We start from the raw sequence: 26,296 nt of genomic DNA on the forward strand, positions 1-26,296 counted from the left end.
GTGGGAATTCAACTGAATTTTATGATAGAAATTTTAAAAATATAAAGACTAAATAAATTAATCTTTAGAAATTTTGATTAATGCATCAATTAAAAAAAAATGAACCACACCAAGAGACAATGAACCATGGGTAAACAATTCTTCATCTTTTTAGAAAATTCAACATTTCATAATTAAACCTAAGATGTTCCTCTAAGGAGACATTAACTTCTTAAACTTTTAACTTTCTATTACTGAGAAATAAATAACCTCTACGTGTTAAATTTCTGTTTTATCAAGAAATGCTAATTCCAAACAACAGTAACATCAAGCTACTCATGGAATGCATTTTTCTCAACCTTGACTTAGAACATATGTTTCTGGGGAATTAAAAAAGTTAAAGCCATTGACAGCTATTAGAATCTTTCTTCTCCTTTGTTTAGTTAAATAGGAAAAAAAAAAAAAGGCAAGCTAAATAAGAACTAAAATATTGCATCAGAATGCGATATCCTACAAGTGGTGAGGGTCAATATTGAGTTCAAGCATGACAGACACTTTTAAAGAAGTGGTGATGGAATGAAGATGTGGTACTTCTTTGGCCAATTTTTCCCCTCTAGGCAAATGTTATCAGTATTTCATAGATAAACTTTCACTTCAACACAAAATACTCAGTATATCAAGATTTGTAAAGATAATGAACAAAATGCAAATGTAAGATTAATAAAACTTTGTAGAATTCCAAATTGTGTAAAAGAGGCAAAATTCAAACAAGTTTGACTCAATGCTCCTTGGTCAAACCAGTCCAATTAAGAATCTCTGATTTGTGCAGTTTATATATAGCACAGTACAGTTTATATGTACTCCTAGTCTCCCACTTCTCCCATCCCCACTTTAATGTAGAATTGCCTGTCCTTTCCCAAATTGTACACTTAGTATGATGACATCAGCCTGAACTGAGAGGCCTTTCAGGAATCAATTTTATAAAACGTGCCATCTTGTTCATTGTAAGAAAAATGTAGAACAATGTAGATATGTCTGTTCATTATAGACTTTATTGAGATATTTACTGGATATCACCCAAATGCTTCCCTAAACAACTAATTTGCTACTATTTTATAGACTTTGTGGAGTCATAACCTTATTTCCCTCCAAAATGGTAGCTAGAAAGTTAAGACTCAAATAGATGGCTCACCTTAGCAAGTATATAAGGCTTTATGGTACAATTTATATGCTAGTTTATTCTTCTCTCCATTTATATCACTATTTGATTCCTCTTTCTTCATCTTTCTTTTCTACCAGCTAACATTATCCCCTGTAGTGTTCTACATATTGAAAGCTACTTTAGGTCTTTTTGAGAATTGGGAGGATAGAAACAGCAGCAATGTGGCTTAATAAATCCCTGGATTACATGTTAGACTATCCACGTTCTAGCCCCAGCTAAGTCATTTACTAGCTCTCTGCCTTTGGCCCTTGGTTCAGTTACCTGAACTTTCTATGCCTCAGTTTCTTCATGTATATAATACACACTTGCCTGCCTACTTCAGTTACAATGCCAAATGAGAAAATGCAATGTGCAAATACTCTAAAGGCAAATTTATCACAGAACATTTATTAAAATTCTGCGAATTAAAATGAATGCAATTTTTTAAAAATTCATGAAAACATAGCTGAGGAAAGAAGTGAGGCCCCCAACTGCCCAGACTTTTACCTGGGGGTGACCTGAGTGATGTCAGAAGGATGTAATATCCTACAGGTGGTAAAGGTGAACGTCGAGTTTGTGCATGACAGACACTTTCCTGGGTTTGAGGCTGCAGCTTAAGTAGAGATTGTCAGGGAATAAAACACAAAATCAAAAGATTAGGTTTGTAATGTAAAGGAGTTCATCATTATTTGTTAATAATACAGCATTTATCAAGTGTCTTTTGTACTAAAGATCTCCAAATCCGGAAATAAAACATTATACATAAAGACTGTGCTAGTATCAACTTGTTAGTATATAGCTCAATCCTCCAACACTTTAAAACTGTAAATCAAAAGGCATAACAATAGCTTAGAAATGAGAGTTAAACACACTCTGAAAAAATACAAAAAAAAAAAATCAAGATCTAGCCATCCAATCTATCTAGCCAACCTATCTAATCCAGTGTTTCTCAAACTGTGGTCTGCAGGCCCCTTGGGAAGCTACAAGGTCAATATTACTTTCACAGTAATGTTAAGATGCTATTTGCCTTTTTGACTATTCACATTTGTACTGATAGTATAAAAAAACAACAGTGGATAAAACTACTGGTGTTTTAGCACAAATCAAGGCAATGGTACCAAGTTGTACAAGTATTCTTCACCGTTATGTACTCACAGTAAAAAAAGGAAAAACAAAATCCAGATTCACCTAAGAATGTCGTTGATGAAGCAGTAAAAATTAATTTGTTAAATTTTGACCCCTGAATCTTTTTAATATTCTGTGTGATGAAATGGGAAGTATGCATTACACACTTCCGCTAGGTATCAAGATACGTTGGCTATGTAGAGGAAAAGCACTTGTGTAATTGAATGACTTGAAATTTTTTCATGGAACACTGTTTTTAGTTGAAAGAACAACTAACAAACAATGATTATTCAGACTTGGGTATTTGGTAGACGTTTTCTTGAAAACGAGTAACATGAGCTTGTTCCTACAAGATAAACAGCCAGCTGATATTATTTGCTGCCAATAACAAACTTTTCAGTTTTCAAGTGAAAATTATAATTTTGAAAAACTTGTATCAACTACTGAGAGCTTGAAAACTTCCCAGTATTTAAAGGCTTTTTTGATGAGATAGGTGGTGATATTAATGAATATGGTTTCAATATATAATGAAATATGTCAAAATGTTTGGGAGATCTGCATAACCAGTATTTTCCAAATGACCAGTGCATCATGTTATGAAACCATGCATGGATAAAAGATGCATTCAAAGTATAAGGCAGACCAATGGATCTTAATGTAGCAAGGTACAAAAAGCTTATTGACAGGGTTTCAGATTCCATATTGCGATAAAACTTCAAGAAACGGCTATTAATCTTTCCTTTTCCAACTATGTATCTGTGTGAAGCTTCATTTTCTTCATACACTTGAACTGAAACAACATACTGCAATAGATTGAATATACAAGTTGATATGAAATTCCAGATTTCTTAATAAAAAGCCATAAAGAAACTTGCAAAAATGTAAAATACTATCATTATTTAAAAAAAAAATCATTTTTTATTAAACATGTTATTTATGTTACAATTATTATTTTTAAACAAATTAATATTCTAAAAATTTCTCAATTTTGGTTTCTGCTATGATAAATATCAGTGGATATAACCGTCATAGACAGACGCTCTGAAATCCTCAATGACTTTAAAGAATGTAAAGAGATCCAGAGACCAAAAGGTGTGAGAATCACTGGCTGAATCTCTCTCTCTGCCCAATCTACTTATGCAGGGCTTACTAAGGCAAAGTGGAAAGAACTGGAAAGGCCAATAATTACTAATGATATAGATTTTCATTATCTTATATCTCCAAGACTAAGTACACTCCAGTGAGATTTGAACAGAGATAGCCAGCTGACCATACAGTAAGAATGCAAAGTACTACTAGTTACTAGGCTATATTCAACCAAGCATTCTTCTCAGCTGTATCCAGCCCACCTGCTGAAGTAATGGGCAGGAGGAAGATCCCTGTTACTGGCTTGGATACTGAAGGTTCCTGTTCCACTTGAAGAGGCTGCTGAACTTGAAAAGTGATACCCTCTTCTTCATCCTCTTCCAAATCTGAGAGGTGATAGATGGCATCCTCGGGCAATTGGGTAAAGCCTTTAGTGATGACACCTGGTCGTGGATCAAGAATGGTTCCCAAGTTTGGTTGAGCAAGCTGCTGCCAATGGTGTAGAGTTTGTGATCCTGAGTATGCAAGACAAAAAACAAAAGGCATGAAAATTAAATCTTAAAACTTGAAACAGAAGCTAAAATTACATATGCAATAGTGGCAATGATAGAAATTAGTTATCTGGTCTTAATATTTTGGTAAAATTTGCAAATTAAAGTGCTCTGTGGAAGACTGACAAGATAACTGAAAGTATGAATAGTCTATTTCAAAAGTTAGCATTAAAAAGGACAGCTAAAGCAACATAAAGAGTATCATGTCACTGAATTGTATATGCGGACACTGCTGAATTGGCAAGTGTTTTGCTGTGTATATTTTCACAACATCCATCCACACACACACACACACACACACACACACACACACCCACAAGCAGGTGATAAAATAACAACAACAACAAAAACGCAGTCTAATTAGGAAGCAGAATGCTGAGGCAATGATGAGAAGGAAGATAAACACCTCAGAATTGGGATCTTCTTTTCCCAGGTCACAAAAAATCAAGAGTCCCTGGCCTGGGACTATGCCTCTGAACTTTGAAATCAAAAATCAGGCTCCTAGGGTGGAAGACACCTTGAATTCTTGGTGGTTTGTTTATGCACCTCCCCACCCTGATCATGACTTTCCTTTTCCCAGGCTCCCAGACAGAGTAGGAAAATGAGGAAGTAATAAAAGGAGGATATATCCCTTTGGTGCCAGTCTCTGAACCCTGATGAAGGATCACCCTGAGCATGTGCACCAGAAGCAACGACTTCATACACTTTGTCACTACAGTCATTTCATCCTAAAAATATCAACTATGACAAACACCTGCACTGATCATTAATGAATAAAACTAAGTTACAGATCCTTTGAGTTTTAGAGTCCTTACAGATTACTTAACAAGCCCTGGTGGCACAGTGGTTAAGCACTGGGCTACTAACCAAAAGAATGGCAGTTTGAACCCATCAGCTGCTCTGTGGGAGACAGATGTAGCAGTCTGCTTCCATAAAGATTTCAGCCTTGGAAACCCTATGGGGCAGTTCTACTCTGTCCTGTAGGGTTGCTAAGAGGAGGAATCGATTTGATGGCAACAGGTTATAGGTTACTTAAAATTCTGTCTAACACAGAACTCTTACAATAACAGAAGAGAATCATTTGAAGATTGTCGATATGCCATAAAACAAAGATATTTATTTTGAATTTCAGTTCTGTCTTAGAAACTTGCAAACAGTGTTAACTAACAGAATGGACAAAAGAAATATACAGGTACATACACCACCAAGTAAATTATATTTCTTGGGCAAACAATTGTTTTCTCAAAAAGTGGGTAGAGATGAAGGAGTATATCTAGATCATTTATATTTATCTATCATACCCCATTTATCTTACCATGGAATGGCTGTCAATGATATTCCTTAGCAAAGAACAAGGAAAGATTACTTCTCTTTTCTCACACTTATATAATATAAATAACATCAGTAGAAAGAACTGACAGCTGATGACAGAGAGAAAGCAGATCTCTTCATTCATTAATTTTCCACAAAGTACTATAATACACTCTTCACCAAACCAGCAGAGATCTAGGGATACTAAAAATCTCCTCTGTGCATATTGCTCTTATAATTACAACACAAGTCTCAGTTCCAGAGAAAACAAAGTCCAGTAAGCCACATGGCTTGGGAAGGGCTCTAATTAATTTCTTACCTTCAAGGGGCTTGACAATTTGTAATTTTTCTGGCATAAAACCACGAAGGCAACTGGCACTGCTGAGGTCTGTTATCTCTGACTGGTCGGTGCAGAGAGTAGCAAGGCTCTTGGTGGGGGTGCCACAGCCACTAAGCCCTTCATTTTGGTCAGCCAGAATCTGGATCTTCCGCTCCCATTCTTGAGCAAAGAACTGCTTCTCACTTAAATAGTTTTGTCGACGCAGACTAAGGCGATGCAGAGCTGTAGCCAAATCATTATCTCCAGAGGGTCCCGGTTGACCCATCTCCTGAGTGTTTCTATGGGGAAATCACATCACTGTAAGGGTCATAAGCACAACCTGGATTTCTCACTTCCGCAATGGCGGATGTTCAAGAGACTGACCTTAAAAATACACAATTTCTTTCTTAAATGTCTGGAATATAGAAATAGTACCAACAAACCAGTGGTGTCGCTAGGGTTGGTGTCACCCAGTGCAGTAGCTCATGGTGTCACCCCCTCATGCTAATTACCACAATATTGTAGCTAAAACACCAGAAAACTTGGACAAAATCAGAAACTATAAAAACATCTGCATCAACGAAAACAATAGCACATGCTTATAGTGCATGTGGACGAAACCACCTGATTCAAAGCATCACTGTAACTGGGTAATAATGACAGCTCTAACCGGAGCACATTAGAAGGTTCACAAAGTATATTAGTATGAGTTTTAGCCTTGTAGGTATCTTGATACATGTAAGCTGGACTTATGAAAAAAGTTCTTGTTGCTGTAACTAACTATAGGGATATTTTAATTAAAAAAACAATAAATTTCTGCTGAAACACTGCACAAAAATTTTATAGACAGTCATTTTGGTGTCACTCCCTCTGACAGTGTTACCTAGTACGGTCTGCACCCGCCTAGTGACACCACTGCAAAAAATCATCAACAATGCTATATATCATATTTACAGATCATTTCAAATGTCTTCAGATAGGAAAAAACATACTTTATTATGTTGTGTTTACTAACTTTTCTACCTCATTTAATTTATGAAACTACAGATATGACCAACCATAAATTCAGTTCAGGTAGTCAAAAGAAGTAAATATTAACATATTTCACTGACTCTATAATACCACTGATTACAAGAGGAACCATTATTTTATGTACTACTAAGAAAGAAAAAATGCTACCCATTAAATTATGACATGCCATTAACTGCAAAACATACAATTTCAAAAATATTAAACGTGAAAAAAACTTGCTCTGGGCCATAGAATCCTCCATGAATACTAGAGAACATTTAAAAGAAAACAGCAAGACTTGTATAATACCGCATTTTCATAGTTTTGAGATGTACATTTTTTCACTTTTCAACAGTTTTGAAATTGAGAGGTAGCGTAACAACTGATATCAAAAGAAAGAGTAGCAAGGCAGATTGTAGTCACTAATGGCTACTAGGTGTGAATTTGCATAGATCTGTTTGTTAGATCTTCTCTTAAGCTAACTGTGTAATAATTACACACTTATATATGACAGCAGTCATATATAAAGTTACTGTGGGTACAGAACATTGTCCACTACAAACAGGCAATACAATTAAAAGCCTAGTGTGAGGGACTTCTGCATCAGGAAGGATTTTCCTCAGGTACCAAAGATCTATCTTTCAAACTCTTTCAGCTGACTTCCCAAAAAAGCTGTTTAACTTCTACTTATATGTAATTCACTGAAATGAATTAATGAAAAGAAAAAAAAAATCTTTAAACAAATAAGACACTAACAGAAACGCTGATTTTCCTCAACATGCATTCAAACTATATTGTTTATCCTAAAGGCAGTGTTATGGATTGAATTGTGTCCCCCCAAAAATGTGTGTCAACATGGCTAGGCCATGATTCCCAGCATTGTGTATTTGTCCACCATTCTGTGATCTGATGTAATTTTCCTATGTGTTGTAAATCCTAATCTCTACCTGTGGTTAATGAGGCAAGATTAGGTTATGTTAAAGATACAACACCCTTACTCAGGTCATAGCCCTGATCAGATGTAACAGGAGTTTCCCTTGGGTGTGGCCTACGTCACCTTTTCTTACAAGAGATAAAACGAGAGAGAAGCGAGCAGAGAGACGGGAACCTCCTACCACCAAGAAAGAAGAGGTGGAGCACAGTGAGCCCTTTGGACCCAGGGTTCCTGCACTGAGAAGCTCCTAGACCAGGGGAAGACTGATGACAAGGATCTTCTCCCAGAGCCCACAGAGACAGAAAGCCTTCCCTTGGAGCTGGCATCCTGAATTTGGACTTCTAGCCTCCTAGACTGTGACAGAATAAATTTCTGTTTGTTAAAGCCATCCACTTGTGGTATTCTGTTATAGCTGCACTAGATAACTAAGACAGACAGCAAAAAGGTTCAGACTACAAGCATAAGTTATGAAAAAGTGTCATTGGCCAATGACCAAAAAGATTCAGACAAATTTGTCTTTGAACATGAAGATGATTTTAGATGCAAACTTTGCAATACTGAAGAAAAAAGTGGTAAAGAATTGTATAGTTAAATGAAAATTCCATTTTAAATACATTCAATTAAATGCAGCCTCTTCATTCCAAACTATTATGAAATGATCTACCTTACAAATAATGAGATAGGGCACCATTACTGAATGAAAACTGGCAGTTCTAGAATCTTCTTGGGATCATACAGATTAATACTGCAATTTGAATATGTGAATCTGGTTATGTGAACTCCACAAGAAATGCAGAATCACTGCCACGATCTATGTTTCTTACCTAGGAACCTCCTCTGAGGTGCTGTCCTGATTGAGAAGTGTTTTGTCCTCTGTTTGTTGTAAACTTGACTCAAAAGGTTTTGCTGTCATGATGACACTTGAACGGTTGGAGCCTGGGATGGGTAGAAGAGCTGGGAATGGAAGAGAGCGGCCCCGTGTGTCATTGGCAGCCTTGACCGTATCAAATACCCGTTTCTGCTGGGCTCTGTCAAAAAGGAAGTATTCATTATTGACACAGTGCTTTAGAAAGAGACACGTTATGTGCAATTTGTTAAAAATAAAGCCAACCTGAATAGCATCTAAAGTTTAGTGCAGATTAGGAGAAATCTTTAGAAGATAAACTTTAGGATAACAGAGTTCTCACAAATGAGTTTTTTTACTATGAGGGGAAAAAAAAAACCCAGAATAGTAAGGCATTTATTTATTCTCACTAATCCTTATCACCTTGGATTGTAGTTTCTTTCTATTTCCATTCCAATGCTTGGGTAACAACACATGTGACTGGGACTTACTTTTGTTTAAAGACAGAAGATTCCTCATCCAAACTCAACTTTTTACGCATGGTCCCCTCAATCTCAGCTGCCAGAGATTCCTAAGCAAAAAAGTATTTTAGATTACTAAAGGGATTATATAAGAATCCTGCTGAAGCAAAGGAATTACTCTTAAATAAATTAACAGAGTGTCTACAATCCCATACTTTTGGTGTTTTAATAAAATGCAAGAAAATAGGCTCAGGATAAAAATCCAGATATTCTGGAAAATTAATTTTTAAACAAGAATCAACTATCTTTTCATGACATATTTTCACAGGAAAACAGTGAAAAAACAATATGATAAATAGAAAATATTACATATACAGACATACAAAAATAAAAGGTCTGAAAGGATATAAACCAAGATGTTAATAAGTAATTCTCTGGAGGATAGGATTTAATGGTATTTAACAATTCCTTTTTGCTTCTCTATAATTTCTAACTTTTCTGTAATAAACACGTGTAGCTTTTATAATATAAAAAAAACAACCTTTCCCTTTCCTTGGTCAGGGATGAGGATTCAACTAGCAGGGGTGGCATGCTCATGATTTTTAATAGCTATAGATACATGAGTATAAATATGGATGGAAAGATATAGATGTGTACTGTATGGCTGAATGTATAAACATTTCCTAGCTCTATCTGCTGAGAGGGTCTAGCAGCAATGATATTCCAGTGGCAGTGGGCACACTTAGCAGCCAGAACTTGGATTCTAAACACCATTTCTCATTAAAAGGAACCAGAGATCCCTGGAGAAATGACTGATTCAGGGCTTGGGACAAGGAAAGTACAAGATGAGCTTAGAATATGTTTTGCCAGAAAGAAAGTACTCGAAGAAAGACGTTATTGTTGTTAGGTGCCGTTGAGTCGGTTCTGGTCCATAGCGACCCTATGTACAACAGAATGAAACACTGCCCGGCCCTGAGCCACCTTCATAATCATTGCTATGTTTGAGCTAAAAAAAAAAAATGATAGGGACATTTCAAAGAACACAAGAACAGCTTGAAGGAGCCTCCCATTGGCCAATCTAGGATAATCTGAGTACAGAATAAACAATAATAACAAAGGGTTACATGAATTGGAGTATCTGAATAAAATAGGAATCTGCCTTATAGTGGAAAAAACTGGCAGACACTACCTTTAACATGATCAAATTTAGTATCACCAGTTATGGGATTAACAGACATTGTGCACCTCCTGATATGCCATAGAACATGGCATTACTTCTGTGATATTTCTGCCCAGAATGCATTATCTGAATCCAATCATGAGGAATCATCAGACAAACCCAAATTGAGTTTGTATACAAAGGTCATGAAAGACAAGTAAAGACAGAGGAACTGTCCCGGATTGAAACAACAAAATGTGGTTTCCTTAAAGGGATTATCTTAGTTATCTAGTGCTGCTTTAACAAAAATACCACAAGTGGATGGCTTTAACAAACATAAATTTATTCTCTCACAGTTTAGGAGACTAGGAGTCCAAATTCAGGGCACTAGTTCCAAGGGAAGGCTTTCTCTGTCGGCTCTGGTGGAAGGCCTTGTCATCAATCTTCCCCTACGTCTAGGAGTTTCTCAGCACAGGGATGCCAGGTCCAAAGGAAGCACTTCATTCCTAGCTCTTCTTTCTTGGGGGTAGGAGGTCCCTCTCTCTCTGATTACTTCTCTCTGCTTTTATCTCTTGTAGGGCAGTGAACAGCGGTGACTCAAGATACATCCATCTGATCCTACCTCATTAACATAACAAGCATAACCTAATCCTCATTAATGTGACCTAATACTGCCTCATTAACATAACAGACAACTCACTCCCAAATGAGACTATAACCACAGGCATAGTGGCTAGGATTTATAACATTACAAAATGGAGGCTAATCAGATCACAAAATGGAGGATAACCAAACAATACTGGGAATCATGGCCTAGTCAAGTTGACACATATTTTGGGGGGACACAATTCAATCCATGACATTCTACCCTTTGGCCCCCCAAAATTCATGCCCTTGTCACATGTAAAACACATTCACCCCAACATATCATCCCAAAAGTCTTAAATTGACTCCAAGTCCAAAATCTCATCTTCTATAAAACTCCTCTTCATCTGTGAACCTGTGAAATCTAGAATACAAGTTATCTGCTTCCAAAGTACAATGGTAGAACAGGCACAAGGTAGACATTTCCATTACAAATGGAAAGATGGGAAAACAGGCAATGAGCAACTCCAAAACCCAGCAGAGCTAGACCATCTGGGCAACAGCCCTACCCTTCCAGACTCTGGGTATTGCCCACACTCTCTGAATTCTGGATGGAGACCCCTCAGCCCTGGGCTTCAACTTCGCCTCCCAGGCCCACTGGAATGGCAACTCTGTTCCCCTGGCTTTGAGTGGCCCCATTCTCCCAGTCCATCTGCGTGGCAGCCCTATTCTGTCAGCCCCCGGCAGGCCCCATTTTTCTGCCCTTTGGGCATGGCAGGCTCACCCTCTCAGCTTTGGGCAGTGGATCTGGCCCCATTCCCCTGGCACTCGTGAATGCCAGCCCCACACTCTGGAACCAACTTGGTGAAGGTCTGACTCTTTGAAACCTAGGAGGCTGTGGTCCCACCCTTTGGAACCCCAGAGGTAATAGCCTACCCTTTGAGACCCCAGAGGTCAGAGTCCTACCCTTTTGAGACCAAAACAGTTCTGCTGCCTGTTCTTATCTCTTCAGCTTCTGATTCCTTGGCCTCTCGGTCCCTTGGCCACTTGGGCCTCTTGGGCTGGCCTGGACTCTGCCCTGCTTGGGCAAGTGTTACAAAGCTCTTCAGCTCTACCAGTAAGTGCCTGGAGGCACCCCACTCTGCCAGGAAGCCTTGGCCCAACGGCACTCAGCTCTTTTCCTCTGTGGGTTGGCTCCTGAGCCGTCTCGCGCCGGTCTCCTGGTTCTGCTGTCACTGTTTCTCTGGTGCTGCTTCTTGCCATCTGTGCCATCTCTGGTGTTACAGCTCTCCTTACTTCCTTCTGAGTCCTCACCAGAATTGTCTTTGATGTCCGTAATTCCACCAACAGTCTCTTCAAGGCCATCTAGGCTTTTACTACCACGCATGTTCAAACTCTTTCAGCCTCTACCCATTACTCAATTCCAAAACTGCTTCCACATTGTAGGTATCTGTTAGAGCAGTACCCCACTCCCAATACCAAATTCTGTCTTAGTTATCTAGTGCTGCTATAACAGAAATATCACAAGTGGATGGCTTTAACAAACGTAAGTTTATTCTCTCACAGTTAAGGAGGCTAGCAGTCCAAATTTAGGGTGCCAGATCCAAGGGAAGGCTTTCTCTGTCAGCTCTGGGGGAAGGTCCTTATCTTCAATCTTCCCCTGGATCTAGGTGTTTCTCAGCCCAAGGACCCTGGGTTCCAGGGACACGCTCTGCTCCCAGCTCTTCTCTCTTGGTGGTAGGTCCCCCTCTCTCTGCTTTCATCTCTTGTAAGGCTGTGAAGGAGCGTGACTCAAGATACACTCTAATCCTACCTCATTAACACAAATGTAACCTAATCCTCATTAACATGACCTAATCCTACCTCATTAATGTAACAGGCAGCTCACTCCCAAATGGGACCATAGTCACAGGTATAGAGGCTGGGATTTACAATACATCACAAAAGGAGGATAATCAGATGACAAAGTGGAGGACAAACACAATACTGGGAATCATGGCCCAGCTAAGTTGACACATATTTTGGGGACACAAGTGAATCCATGACAAGAATATTATTGGGACAATCGATAAAATCTGAATGGGCTCCTGTGGATATATCAATTGTATACAATGTCAGTTTCCTGATGTTGATGGTTGTAGTGTGGTTAAGTAGGAAAATGTCCTTGAGGGTGCCCTTGTTTTTAGAGAATACACACTGAAGTCTTAAAGGGCAATGGAGTATATCTGCAACCTGCCCTTGAATGGTTCAGGAAAAAGAGAGAGAGAGAGAGAGAAAGAAAGATACAGAATGTTACGGTAAATGTGATAAAATGTTAAAAACTGGGGAATCTAGGTGAATATATATGACAGCTCTTGCATTATTCTTGGAACTTTATTCTAAGTTTAAAATTATTTCAAAATAAAAAGTTAAATAACCACCAAAATTCATGCCCCCATATCCTTAAGAAAAATCAACTAAAATTTATACTTCTGGTCTTTTAAAAAAATTTCACAAGATTGTACTTCAGTATTTAAGAACCAGATTGTTAAAATAATCCTTTGAACCAATATGACAAATTCTGCATAAACTCAGACATTTCATTAATTTTCTTCATTTAAAAAATACTATTGAGTTTGGTCCATAAATAAATAATATCACCTGTGAGTACTGTGATCCTCAAAATAATCATCTAGATGAAACCAAATGGTTAACAGACCAAAGATGAGAAGACTAGGGGGGGACAAGGAGCCAGATTAATGGAAACAGAACAACCAAAATGGAAATAACGAGAATGCTGATATATTGTGCAGGATGTAACCAATGTCACTGAACAATACGTACAGAAATTGTTAAATGAGAACCTAATTTCCTGTGTAAACTTTCACTAAAAACACAATAAAATATTTAATAAAAAAAAACAAACTGTTGATTGATGGATTAAACACACACGGTCCCTGCCCTCACGAGGCTTACCTTACTTAAAGCGGTTTTAGATGTTCAGAGCACCGTTTGAATAAGAGGCATGTGGTGGGCCTAATGTAAAGGTGACCCAAGTGTAAGTAGCTCTATGATAGGAGAGATTGAAACCTGATTTCCTTAGAGTTCATTCATCTCACGTATTACAACAAAATAGGAAGGTCATCTATTAGAAGGAAGTCTACAATAAATGAGTATTAAGAAAGATGGAGATATAAAAATTGAAGGTCTAAATCAATAATTAATTTCAGAAACAAGGACAAACCATGTTACCTCTTCTCCAGACGCTTTTCACCATCATAAACCATATCATTCTCAGGACAATCTAATCTTATGCAAGTTTCCTTAAACACACAGCATCTTTCTCAGTTCCTTACCCCAGAAAAATCTCCATACAACTGGGAGAAATAGAGATGAGCAGCAGGGCCAGATCTGCTACGGAGTTCCTTTATTTCTTCTTGGGATTCATGTAGCATTCCCAGACATTCTCTATTCCTATCTTGTAACTCATGCAGCTGAAAGAAAAGGATAATTAGTTTACTCTGCTATCATCTCAAAACAACAATGGGGAGAAAATCCCATTTATACAAGTACTAATTTTATCCAGAGGACTAACTAAATTTAAGAATATCACTTCAATACACAGGCTTTGAAACAAACTAAGCAAAGAGAGTACGTACCTAAACCACCAGAATTAGGAGTGTCTTGGACAAAATTATACATAAAAGTGATATCCTAAATATCTGAAATGTAGTGAAGACAACCAGAACTGCCCATTCAATGTTTAATTCTTTACATCCTAAACAACTGGTAGAGGAAGTATAATACTGTGATCAAGTTCCCCACCAAACCCACTGCTGTCAAGTTGATTCCGGCTCATAGTGACCCTACACGACAGAGGAGAACTGCCCCATTCGGTTTCCAAGGCTGTAAATCTTTACGGAAGCAGACTGCCACATCTTTCTCCCAGGAGCAGCTGGTGGGTTAGAATTGCCAACCTATCGGTTAGCAGCGGAGTGCTTAACCACTGTGCCACCAGGGCTCCTATGATCAAGTTAGGGTTAGCATAATGTTAATTTTTCAAAATATGACTCTGAAGTGCATAAATGACAAGATCAAGAGTCTAAAGTATTATGTATGATGTCAGAGCAATCAATTATCCTAAACGAGTAGTTGTTTTTCCCCGTCTCAGAGTCTTCTTTACAGATAAGATACACAAGTACGGAAAAGAGTATTTAATTTTCAGAGTATGCTTTAACTTCAAAAATCTTTAAGTGTACAGAGTTATGTTTAAGTAAATATGTATTATACTCAACAAAACACAGCGTTTCAGTATAAGGTTTAAAACCGTATTTTTTAAAGTGTGGTATGCAGACCAGCTAATCAGAATCACCAGAACTGGGATGCTTATTAAAAATGCAGATTCCAGGCCCTTCCTCTAGAACTACTGAATTAGAAACTCTTGGGGATAGTACCTGGGAATCTCCATTTAAAGCTCGTTCTCCCAAGTGATTCTTAGCATGCAAAAGAACCATTACCTTAAAAGTTATATATAACGTATCTTATAAGTTATATCTAACAGTGTTTTGCAAGTATGTCAGGAAAAATAGCAAAAAATCTCTTACTTTCTACCTACATAAGGAACACTATTCATTCTTCTCCCTCCCTTATTATGTAAGATAAAGGAAGCTGTCATTACCTCCACTGTTAGTTGTCTTTGAGCATCCTTGGAAGCTTGTAGGTGAAGTCTTAGTTCTTCCTTCTCAATCACATGCTAACAACATATTAAAAGAGACAAATGAAGCCTTCCCATAAAACATATAGTTTCTTTCTCTCTCTCTCTCTAAGATATCTTAAGAGTTTCTCTCCAGAGTAGAGTCTAGAGGTCTATAAAAAGCCTTTTAAAACCTGAATAAGAGCAATAAAATGGGCAGAAAACAAAATCCATCAAGGTGTTCAAAGGACAATGAGCAGGAATCAATAATTCATACTACAACTTTCTGAGGAAAATCGAATCCCATTTTACAGAGAGAAACAGTGACTTGAAAGTGGTTATCTGCAATATTTCATGACAAAAGGAAGATTAAAACAGGAATCAGTCTAAAGCACTTTAAAAGAGTAAGGACTGTGTTTATTTTGCTTAATGTATCTGGCACCTAGCAGAATGTGGTGTACTAATTAATAAACGTCTGCTGAATGAAAAACAAACCTACTTCTTTAAGTTTGTGCTGAAGATCTACAATCTGAGACAGGAGTGAGGAGATTTCTTCTTGGTATCGAATCAGTTCATCACTCTTCCCTGACAATTCCTCAGTCATTCTGGACATCTGAGCATTTGTTTCACCTTGGGAGCAAAATAAAATTTTAAGAATTTATATAAATGTAGGGCAGGTGTAACAAACTATAGTCCATGGGCCAAGTACTGTTTTAGCACAAACACTAGAGTATCACAAATAGATTTCAATATAAATTAAAAAAATAAACCCAGAGAAACCAATGGAGAAATAAGCTAATGTAAGGAACTGAATAGGAAGCAAAGAAGCTAAAAAGAGAGATGACTTGTAAAAGGCAAGTATGCTAAAGGTAAGGCAGGAAATTTGCTCCAATTCTTTTCTTTGCAAAGGACAAGAAAGCTGAAAGGAGGGGTAGGTGAATTATAAATCTTTGCAAGTGCCAAGAGGCAATCTCATTTATGTCTTTGAGAACTCTTCAGGGCCATAAATAAAATGCAATAAGCAATGAAAATTAAGTTTAACAAATATACCAAAGGAACATTTCCAGAACGGACAGTCGTAATCTGTAACAGAATGTGATAAAGCTACTGAAATGCCTCTGTAGAACAAGGACTTTCTGAGATACCTGACAAACTCAGTAGGGCCTCTAAAGCAATCCACACAACCTAGTATTTTTGCCTGCATGTGAAACAGAATCTTTAAAATGCCGTTGGGGAAATAAACTTTTATTTCATATAAAAACTTTGACATTTAATTTCAAGCAGAAAAACTACTTCTCAGTGCCATATAGGACTATTTTTAAATTAACAGAAAGCCATCAGCATTTCAAAGGGTGGCAGTAAGGAGGCAGGAGGCCTGACCTGAGCTCTTGGACAAGTCATCTCTTCTCTGTTTATTGAAGTGTGAAGGGTGGGTAATGGCAGTGCTGGTGGAGGAGCAGATCTGTTTAGGTTCCTTCTGGTTCTCTAATATTGTTATTCTAAGGTTATCACATTATGAGGCCCACATCCCAAATAAATTGATGTGATGCCATCATATCTTCTCTTTCAATACGGAAGTTTATATATTTATAAAGAAATTAAATCTTCTTCAGTAAGTAGTAGTTAGAAATTATTCAGGTTAACATTACTTCAAGCCAAAACATATAGATACACAGCTGGCACTTAATAACACCCAGTGAATGTTAGGTTTTATGTCATTATTTAAGCCCTCGCTCTGTCCACTTACCAATTTTTGACTTTGGCAAATCATGTCCTCTATAGGTCTATTTCCTCATCAACAAAATGAGAGCTTTGTTTCACTCTAACATACTACAATTTTGTTTATAGAAATGCAGGTCTTTATTTAATGATGATGGCAATCTGAAACAAAGAATCTTCTTAAAAATTACATATAGTATTTTATAGAGGATCGTGGGCTCCCATGTGATATTCCAAGATTTTCAGTAACTTTTTTGTTTTGAATTTTAAATTGTTTCTTGAGATGCTTCTACTGAAACCATGGATCTAATTTCTGAATTGGAGATATCCTACCAAACAACCACCCAAAGGCTGCAAAACAAAGTATATTAATACTTACGAAGTTCTTTAACACAGTCATTGACAAGCTGTTGTTCCTTTTCCTCATAGGTAATAGTTTCTGTCTTTATGTGACAAGCCTTCAAGAAAAGAATCATTGGTAATATCTTGCAATGATTTCATAGGAATAACTACAAAAACCTTTAATTTTCATATGAAGATTAAAGTTTATCACTTACTAAGGAAAAAATCCAAAAAACCCACACAGCTTTATCTACCATAAAATAAAGGTATGGAAAAGGATGTAATAAGCATCTCTCCTTCACTCCTCTCAGGGCCTTTGCATATACCTAATCATCCCTACCCCCACCTCCACTGTCCCATACATCTCTGCTTGGCTAATCCCTACCCTCAGCTAAAATGTCACTTGCTTAAGAAAGTCTTCCCTGATCTCCTCGATTATACAATCTCACAGAACCCTATAATTTTCCACCGTAGTTCTTATCACAGTTGTAATTACTTATTGCATAAGCTCTAAAACATACATTCTGTACAGTCCCTTTCTCTGTTTCTTCCCTCAACCTGCTATTGTCTAGCCACTTTTCAGTGGAATCTCAGTAACAATGGAAGACAAATACATGGACCTTGTCTACCACCCCCTAATTGGAACCTCAATGGCAAATCCTTAACATGTTTCAATTATGCCATAGTTTGCCTCAATACCACCTGGACCTAAACCTTATATATCCTTTAAAGTAAAGGAAAACTGGAATTAGATAAATGTACCTTAGATCGAAGAGCCATATTCTCTTCTTCCAGCTCTTTGAGTTTTTCTTGCAGCATGTCCAACTGCAGCAGGCCTTGAGACAAGCTAAACGACTCATTGAACCGAAGAGGTGTAGAACAGCTGGAATCAGTTTCACTCTCTTCAGAAGCAATGGAGACAATTCGAAGTAACTCATCTTTCTTAGATAGCTCATGCTGCAGCTGATTAACCTGTACATAAAAGAGTTTGATTTACAAGGTGCTCTTTATTTTTCATTATTTACATGTAACACAGCTTCTAAATCATGAAGCAACTGCTTCTCACCTTAAAACAAAATCAGTTGCTAGATTTTGCTGACTGAAGTAACAAATGCTAAAAAGACAATAACAAACTTCAGTTATTTCCTCAGCTACAATTTTAGAACATTAATTCAACAATACAGCTTTTTTAATACTAAGTGAGTAGAGAAGCCAATTGTCGTAGTCTACATAATAGGAATATAAAAATTTCACATAATAACACATTTTCAGTTAAAAAAAGAAAACAAAACTGAAGAGCCTTCATAATATCAGAATAGACCCCTACTGTAAATTTTCTTCCCAATGCTTATACTCTTACGCTGTGTATAACTGCATATCTTCTTAGGAGTACTGACTTTAGTTCTAGTGAATAAATATTTTCAGTGTAAAGACTGAAATGTCATTAACCATGCATTTATAAAATATAACTGAAACCAAGTAAGAATAAAAAGTTACATAACATTTGAAGTTTAACCATTCATGTTATTACCAAATAACCTCTCACTACAAATATGTATTGCTATGAAATAAATATATTTTTAAAATTTTCTTTTTTTCCTTTTGATTTTGTTTTTGAATAAAGATACCTACAGCCATTATTTGTGGATCTACTTTTTAAATAAATTTAAGATAAGATCACACACAAAGTTTACAAAAAGGGGTGAGGATAAAGCATTAGAATCTAAGCCAGGTGTCGCAAGTACTGTAGATACCAAATGAGGCTTTTATATTCACTAAGGCCGAGTCACATGAGCACTCCTCTGCACAGGAACATTTAATTTCTCTACTGGTTATTGCAACGGTTGCCAACAAAGTCAGTGTGTAGTGGTATTATTTGCCTGATGTTATCACTTCAGAGATACCTAGAAGAGTAAGTTTCTCTGTTGCCCAACACCTAATTACTGCATGCTCCAAATACTTGATCAAAGGCTTACTTGATCAAAGGCTTGTCCCAGTTGCTCCTCCAGGGCTTCATTCTGCTCAGACAAGACATGGTTTCGCTTTAAGAGAGCTTGTCCAATTCTAGCTGCTAGCTCCAGATCACGATCCCTCTGTTAAAATACCAAATACATGTTTTATTTGAGTACAAACAACATTAAATTGTAGTTTAGAAATTCTGTAGTCAACTTTGCTAATCTCAAAAGCAATATCCTAGGAAGCATCAAGAGTCATTCAGGTGATGTTTAATAAACATTGGCCAAACAGTTGACCACTATAGTTACAAATGTAAAAGGACTTCTCTTCTCTTGATATAGAGTGAGATTTATTGATCTTCCTAGCAATCAGGCCACAGCAACCCAATCTTCAAGCTTTAAACTCAAGATTTTGAAGAGCTGGAAAATCAACAAAAACATAGTTCTTACAAATGAGGACAGGGCCTGGAATACAGTAAACCCCAATAAAAACTTGTTGAACGCATTTGTCTATTAAGTATTGTAATGATAAAGAATCAGGTATTTAAGTAAATGATATGCGGATCAGGTAGGTATGCTGAAAACAGTTCCATTTAAGGCAAAGATTACATGTATTCAGAGCCACAGGCCTGGGGGAAAGTTCAGCAAGAGGTCTATTGTCAACTGGTGCAAGATGATGATGTGAATGAAATAAAATAGAGAATAAGAGACTTTAAGTTTTGAGGCAACAGGGTTCTGCCTTGAGTAGAAATGAACAGAGTCTACAGAAGTTGGTGGTAATGATGCAGGCAAGCCAAGAAACTGGCAAGAGTTACTCTTTCTGGGTAGATGATGATACTTAAAAAGGGTATAAGGAATCCCATCTACATAATAGTGGTGAGGATTGTATTCTGTAGGATGGAAAACTGTCAATATACATTCAACTGCCTTATATATGAGTTCTGCTTACATTAATCATTATAAATAAAATTATGCTTCTATCCTTTCTTTCCATAGCTCTAGAAAACAGGTTGATGGATTATCTTCAAATTTTCAAGGCCCACTTGAGAACTACCTCATTTTAAACATAAGCTAAGTGGCACGCAGAGAAATCATTCTGAGAGCTGAAGGGAGAGGGGAAAAGGGAACACCAAGAGAAAAGCAGTTTTCCATCAGAACAACCAAAATTAAGGTACAAGGAGAGACTTCTGTGACTGCCAGTTGGAAGAGATACACTAGACATATTAAAAATGCCATGGACAAAGTGAGTTCAAATAATAGTTCCAAACAGCAAAGGAAAAGGAACAGATGCTCCCAACCGAGTTGCTTCTCGAAAAGGCAACTCTGCTCCAGGGTGAGGAACAGCAGGTTTTTTTTTTTTGTTTGTTTAAGATTAATGCTTGTCTAGGAACTAGGAGGCCAGGTAGTACCATAAACAAAAACAAACCATCTACAACCGGACAATAATAAACTTCAGGAACCATTCTACTTTGAAATGCCAGTTGGTATGCCAGTTGTTCCAGTTGCAACAATCATATATATAATAACCCTGAGCACAGACATCATCGTTTTTCTTTGGTGTGCAAATTTAACAGGTTCCAAATGATTAAGTTTTAGCCATTTGTACTGGAGAAAGAAAATATATAATCCTACCTCAGCCAGAAGATGTGTAACCATGTCGATGTCATTGTAAGTTTTGGTCATCTGCTCCACCCTGTCTGTGCCTAGAACTAAGATAATCAAAAAGAATTTTATACAGGCTTTAGAGATAAATAACAAAGTTTTAAATATTCAAAAGAATTGAAAGACAAAGAATACTGAACTTTTACAAAAAGTCAGTCAGGGAAATAAAAATATATGTAAAAAAGAAAAGGAAACAAATATTTTCATGTATTAGATATTAAGAAAATAGAACAATTATTATGAACAAAATGCACATCATACAATGAATTTAAAAAGTACCAGATTCCATATTTATAATATAGAGGTGATAACACTCATCTAACAAGGTTACTATGAGACAGATAAGGTTAACTGTGCTGGCAGAATAAAACAGCTGTTAAAAGATTACCACCTAGAAGCTGGGTAAACAGGAACCACATCCTGTCAACATAAAATAAGGTTAGAGGAACCTGTGAATTACTACTTTCTCCTCAGTGTTTTTTCTAGTCCCTTCCCCCTTCTTACAGGCTCCGCACGTGCAGAAGAACAAAGTGTGACCACTGTTTGATCTCCCTTGGCCCACTAAAGGGGGCAAAGTAGTACAGAAGATCAGTGTACCTGCACCATATCCCATAATAAGTGATGCCAAGGGCTGCCGAGAGGACTCCATCTTGAATATCAGCGAGTTCCATCCTGGATTCCAGATGCATGCACAACCTAATTAGTATGCACTGCCATTTCGAGAAGTGCCCGTCCCTTCAAAGAAAGCCACTGAATATTCATTGCTCTACTGTCTCCACCAAACCCATATAAGCCCTAACCTTGCTTCCCGCTTTGAGTTAGTCTCTTGGAGAGGCATGAGCCATCACTGACTCCTTTTACCTGTCACAAGTAAAAAACCTGTTAGAGCTGAACCCCAAAATTGTCTCCTCTGTGTATTCTTTTAAGAGAAAGACAAGGACCCATTGAGTCCACAGGGCCTCTATGCCCTCAGCAGTAACAACTAGAAGGATCAAACGGAATCTACTGAACATTAAAGTATTCAGTAAACATCTAATTATTACACAACTGTTTACAGTAAATACTCCTTAAACAGGACTATGTATGAAATAGTCCTGATTTTAAACTCTCTGTAAATAATTCAGATTTGGCAATGGATACTATGATTTAAGTCACTTGTAGTTATTTACTTAGTTCCTTAGTCCTGCATTAACACTTCAGGTTGCCCAAAAGACTAGGCATGTGGAGACACAATTACATGTTTTACTTCTGATTATCTGAGTTTTTAATTTTTCTTCCTTCGCTAGTCATCTGCTTATCTCACTGCTTTTTAGCATCATTGCCTCAAGTAAGTCTGGGAATTACTTATGGTTTAAGTATCAACAATAGCCTTAGTCCTAGTAAAAAGCTAGTTAATCCTCATTATTCTGGAGTTCTATATTTGCAATTTTGCCTACTTGATAAAGTTTATTTTTAAGCCTAAAATCAATACTTCAGTGCTTTTCTGGGCATTCACGTATGCTCAGGCGCAGAACGGCAAAAAATTTGAGTTATCCGACCCAAATCAAGTTGAACAAGGCTTGTTTGGTAATCATTAATTCAGTATTTGAGGGGCCTTTACAGAACATAACTACCACAAATAACTTACTTTGTTATAAAACAAAGTGCTGGGTTGATGGTATTAGGAGATAGCTAAAAAAGTTTTAAAATGAAAATAAGAAAACTAAAATATAAACATTTATCTAGAAAGAAACGTTACTCCAAAAGACTTATTTTTACAAGTAGAGAAACTGGCTCCATAATTTAACCACGGGTATAAGAAAGTAGGCTTTTAGGTCTAAGTAACTGTCACAATTTAACTTGATAGCATAGTAGCAATGAAGGATAAAAATATTAAGGCAGATACAGTGAATGGTCTTTTCTACTGGTCTCAATAATAAAATGAGGTAAAAATCAAATCCAAATATCTATGACTTTAAACTAATTACAGAAAACCAGCCAACAGTTCAAGAAACCAAATGTAATCCAGGGCAAGTGGTGGTTATCAACTCCACAGATTATGATTTAATTAGTCTGGAAGAGTCACAGGGCATTGGTAGTTTGTACAAGATCCTCAAGTGTTCTGATGTGGAGTTAGGGATGAAAAACACTCATCCAGTGTCAACAGCCAAACCAAGAACCATGAATCCTAGAGATCCAGCTAAAAACAGAGTTCTTGTACAGCTAATTAAAAAAAAACACATTACATGGTTGATACTACATGATTGTCCAGAGTTGAAGATGAAGTGGCATATTTAACTTGAAGTTAATATCTAAAACCAACATGTTAAGGATGTATAATAAACAGAGCTTCAAACACAAGTCACACATAATAAAAGAGGAGGGAATGAAGGATGTACTAATACAATAAAGAAATGTTTAAACATGTTTTAGTGAGGAGAAATTAAAATATATTTCCTAAAAATGCTTACCATCTATCAGTCTGATAATTTAAAGCTGAACCTTAAGAAGTCATCTACTTAATGATCTCATTTTCTTGTATGAGGAATCTTGACCAAGGGAAATTATGTGGCATGTCCAAGACCACATAGCAAGTGGTTATTAGTGGCAAAACCAGGATTATAATACGGAGGTGATAACAACAGTCATCTCTGTTCGAAAAAATTTAGGTCTGCTCATTCCCAGTAAAGAGGTCTTTCCACCATGTTGCTGTTTCTACCAAAAACCAAACCAAACCTGCTGCTGTCAAGTTGATTTCAACTCACAGCAACCCTATAGGACAGATCAGAATTGCCCCATAGGGTTTCCAAGGAGCGGCTGGTGGACTCGAACTGCCAACCTTTTGGTTAGCAGTCGAGTTCTTACCCACTGCACCACCAGGGCTCTGCTGTTTCTACAACAGCCCCATTAATATCAAAAGGCCTTTAATTGATGAAAAAATCCATCTGTAAACACAGCATAGATTCCAATTTTATTTTTTTAAAGTGAATATATATTTATACACAAACAATGCTAGAAGGATATACATTAAAACACTGATAATGGTTACCTCTGGTGGTTCAGTGGTTAAGAGCTTGGCTGTTAACCAAAAGGTCGGCAGTTTGAATCCACCAGCTGCTCCTTGGAAACTCTATGGGGCAGTTCTACTCTGTCTTATTGGGTCGCTATGAGTCAGAATCAACTTGATGGCAATGAGTTTGGTTTGGTTTCTCAGTAGGGGTTATGGCTGATCTGTTGTCTTCTTTTCAGTTTTTACTAATTTTTTAAGGAAAAACAAAGGCTATTTTGTAAACAGAAATAGCAACTCTCATTAAAGTTTTCAAAAACCAAAAATGAATTTCAAAATGCTTAAATATTTATTCTGGCAAAGAAGTTAGGTAATGTAACCAGGATTCTCCAATTCTTACTTTCTATATGAAACAGCCTATATATTATCAAGCCCCAGACATACAATTGCACAAAGAGATGTCAGTCACAAAGTAGATAGGTACACACTGGATTCCTTTCTGCAGCCTAATCAGTTCTGGCTTCTCTTCCTTAAACAATCCTCCGATAAAGACATGCTGCTTGGGAAGATTCCAAAATTACTCAGGGCAAAACTGTTCTCTTGGTATTGAGGCATGTGAAATGTCTAAAAAGCCATAGACCAATTCTTCACTGTAACCAAGCATGTAGAGATAGCCATGCAAGCTGACTTTATTTTAATTTTTACAGAATAATTTTGCAATTCAGTTACCTAAGGTTGTTAATTACATTCAACATCTTTGGTATAGTATTTGGAGAACCTAATGTTCCTGAAGAAAATCTAAGGGGATGCGTAATATACATATACACTTCATTAATCCTTACTTTATATTCTAACCTGCATAATTTCACATCAACCACCCCAATCTCACACAATTTTCAGTATAGGAAGCTCCAATGTTAATCCAGTTTGATATCTCTGTCATTTATATGAGATGGTGCTCAATAGTTATCCGATAAATTCCTTTTCAAGATCTAGTTTTCTACCACAATTACGGAATTTTAAGACTTCTAAACTTTCATCTCTCCAGTCCCATCCCCCACCAAAAAACCCCCAAAACATAAACAGAACAAAACACAACTCCCTACCTAACCCCAAAGAAATGACTGTAGCACTTGCTGGTATAATACAGAGAACATTTCTATGATACAAAAAACTGCCTTCAAAAAAATGAAAAAGAACAAACAGGAGACTGATGGATGATACCATGCAGGGTGGGCAGCTTTTCTCAACTGGATTCCATGAGAGAATTAAGCCCTACAGATAATGATTTGAGTGGTAATTTTTTCAGTTCTCCCAAGGACAGCATAAAGCTAGTACATGAAGCATAGGTGATAAAGCAACTCATTATACAAACTGATGCCTTAGGGCATATGACTTAACTTTTTTTTGTGGAACTGCTTGAGAAGGGTGGACCTAGAGGACTTATCTGTTAACCTCTAGGACCTGGTTTATGGTTAAAAAAAAAAAGTCAAACAGTTGCCATTGAGTCGATTCCAACTCACGGTGACCCTATAGAACAGAGTAGAACTATCCCATAGGGTTTCCAATGCTATAATCTTTACGGAAGCAAACTGCCACATCTTTCTCCCATGGATTGGCTGGAGGGTTTGAACCATCAACCTTTCAGTTATCAGCCAAGCACTTAACTACTGTGCCATCAGGGCTGCTTTGTTAATGCTTCCTAAATATTATCAGTCACATTTCCTTTCTTGCCAATAAAAGTTGATGCTTTTTGAGGGTAGAGCTTAAAAAAAAGATATCTTCCAACCAGAAGTAATGATTTGTTTATATGAAGTCCTGAAAACTCAAGTAGTTTGGAATTTGCTTACTTTTTATTTTCCAATCTCTTTATTTAAAATTCATCCTAAAAGTAACTCCATTAAATCATGATCTAAGACACCTTTCTAGCTACAATTCTACCCCGCAGCGGCCTATGGGACACGTTGTTGTTGTTAGGTGCCACTGAGTCAGTTCTGACTCATAGTGACCCAGAGAACAAAATACTGCCTGGTCCTGTAACATGCTCACAATCGTTGTTATGCTTGAGCCCATTGTTGCGGCCACTGTGTTAATCCATCTCGTTGAGGATCTTCCTCTTTTGATGACCCTCTACTTTACCAAGCATGATGTCCTTCTCCAGGGACTGATCCCTCCTGATAACATGTCCAAAGTATGTAAGACGCGGTCTCATCATCCTTGCTTCTAAGGAGCATTCTGGTTATACTTCTTCCAAGACAGATTTGTTCATTCTTTTGGCAGTCCATGGTATATTCAATATTCTTCACCAACACCACAATTCAAACGTGTCAATTCTTCGTGTCAATTCTTCTTCGGTCTTCCTTATTCATTGTTCAGCTTTCGCATGCATATGAT

The 26,296-nt window shown here is 37.2% G+C and overlaps 1 protein-coding gene across 2 annotated transcripts in view; it reads right to left on the minus strand.

Annotated features, from left to right (window-relative positions):
- Positions 1–26,296, minus strand: part of TRAK2 (trafficking kinesin protein 2) — a 66,781-nt gene that overhangs the window by 3,352 nt on the left and 37,133 nt on the right. For both annotated transcript variants that reach the window (XM_023732993.1, XM_023732992.1), the window contains exons 4-15: positions 20,887–20,963; positions 19,276–19,392; positions 18,062–18,271; positions 17,337–17,415; positions 15,738–15,868; positions 15,224–15,298; positions 13,902–14,039; positions 8,853–8,932; positions 8,342–8,545; positions 5,573–5,871; positions 3,655–3,906; positions 1,688–1,793 (exon numbers count right to left, since the gene is read on the minus strand). In XM_023732993.1, coding sequence (XP_023588761.1) covers positions 1,688–1,793; positions 3,655–3,906; positions 5,573–5,871; positions 8,342–8,545; positions 8,853–8,932; positions 13,902–14,039; positions 15,224–15,298; positions 15,738–15,868; positions 17,337–17,415; positions 18,062–18,271; positions 19,276–19,392; positions 20,887–20,963 — 1,768 coding nt within the window. The remainder of the gene's footprint in view (positions 1–1,687; positions 1,794–3,654; positions 3,907–5,572; positions 5,872–8,341; positions 8,546–8,852; positions 8,933–13,901; positions 14,040–15,223; positions 15,299–15,737; positions 15,869–17,336; positions 17,416–18,061; positions 18,272–19,275; positions 19,393–20,886; positions 20,964–26,296) is intronic.

The sequence above is a fragment of the Trichechus manatus genome, unplaced genomic scaffold (assembly GCF_000243295.1).
Source record: "Trichechus manatus latirostris isolate Lorelei unplaced genomic scaffold, TriManLat1.0 scaffold00056, whole genome shotgun sequence".
NCBI classification, from domain to species: domain Eukaryota; kingdom Metazoa; phylum Chordata; class Mammalia; order Sirenia; family Trichechidae; genus Trichechus; species Trichechus manatus.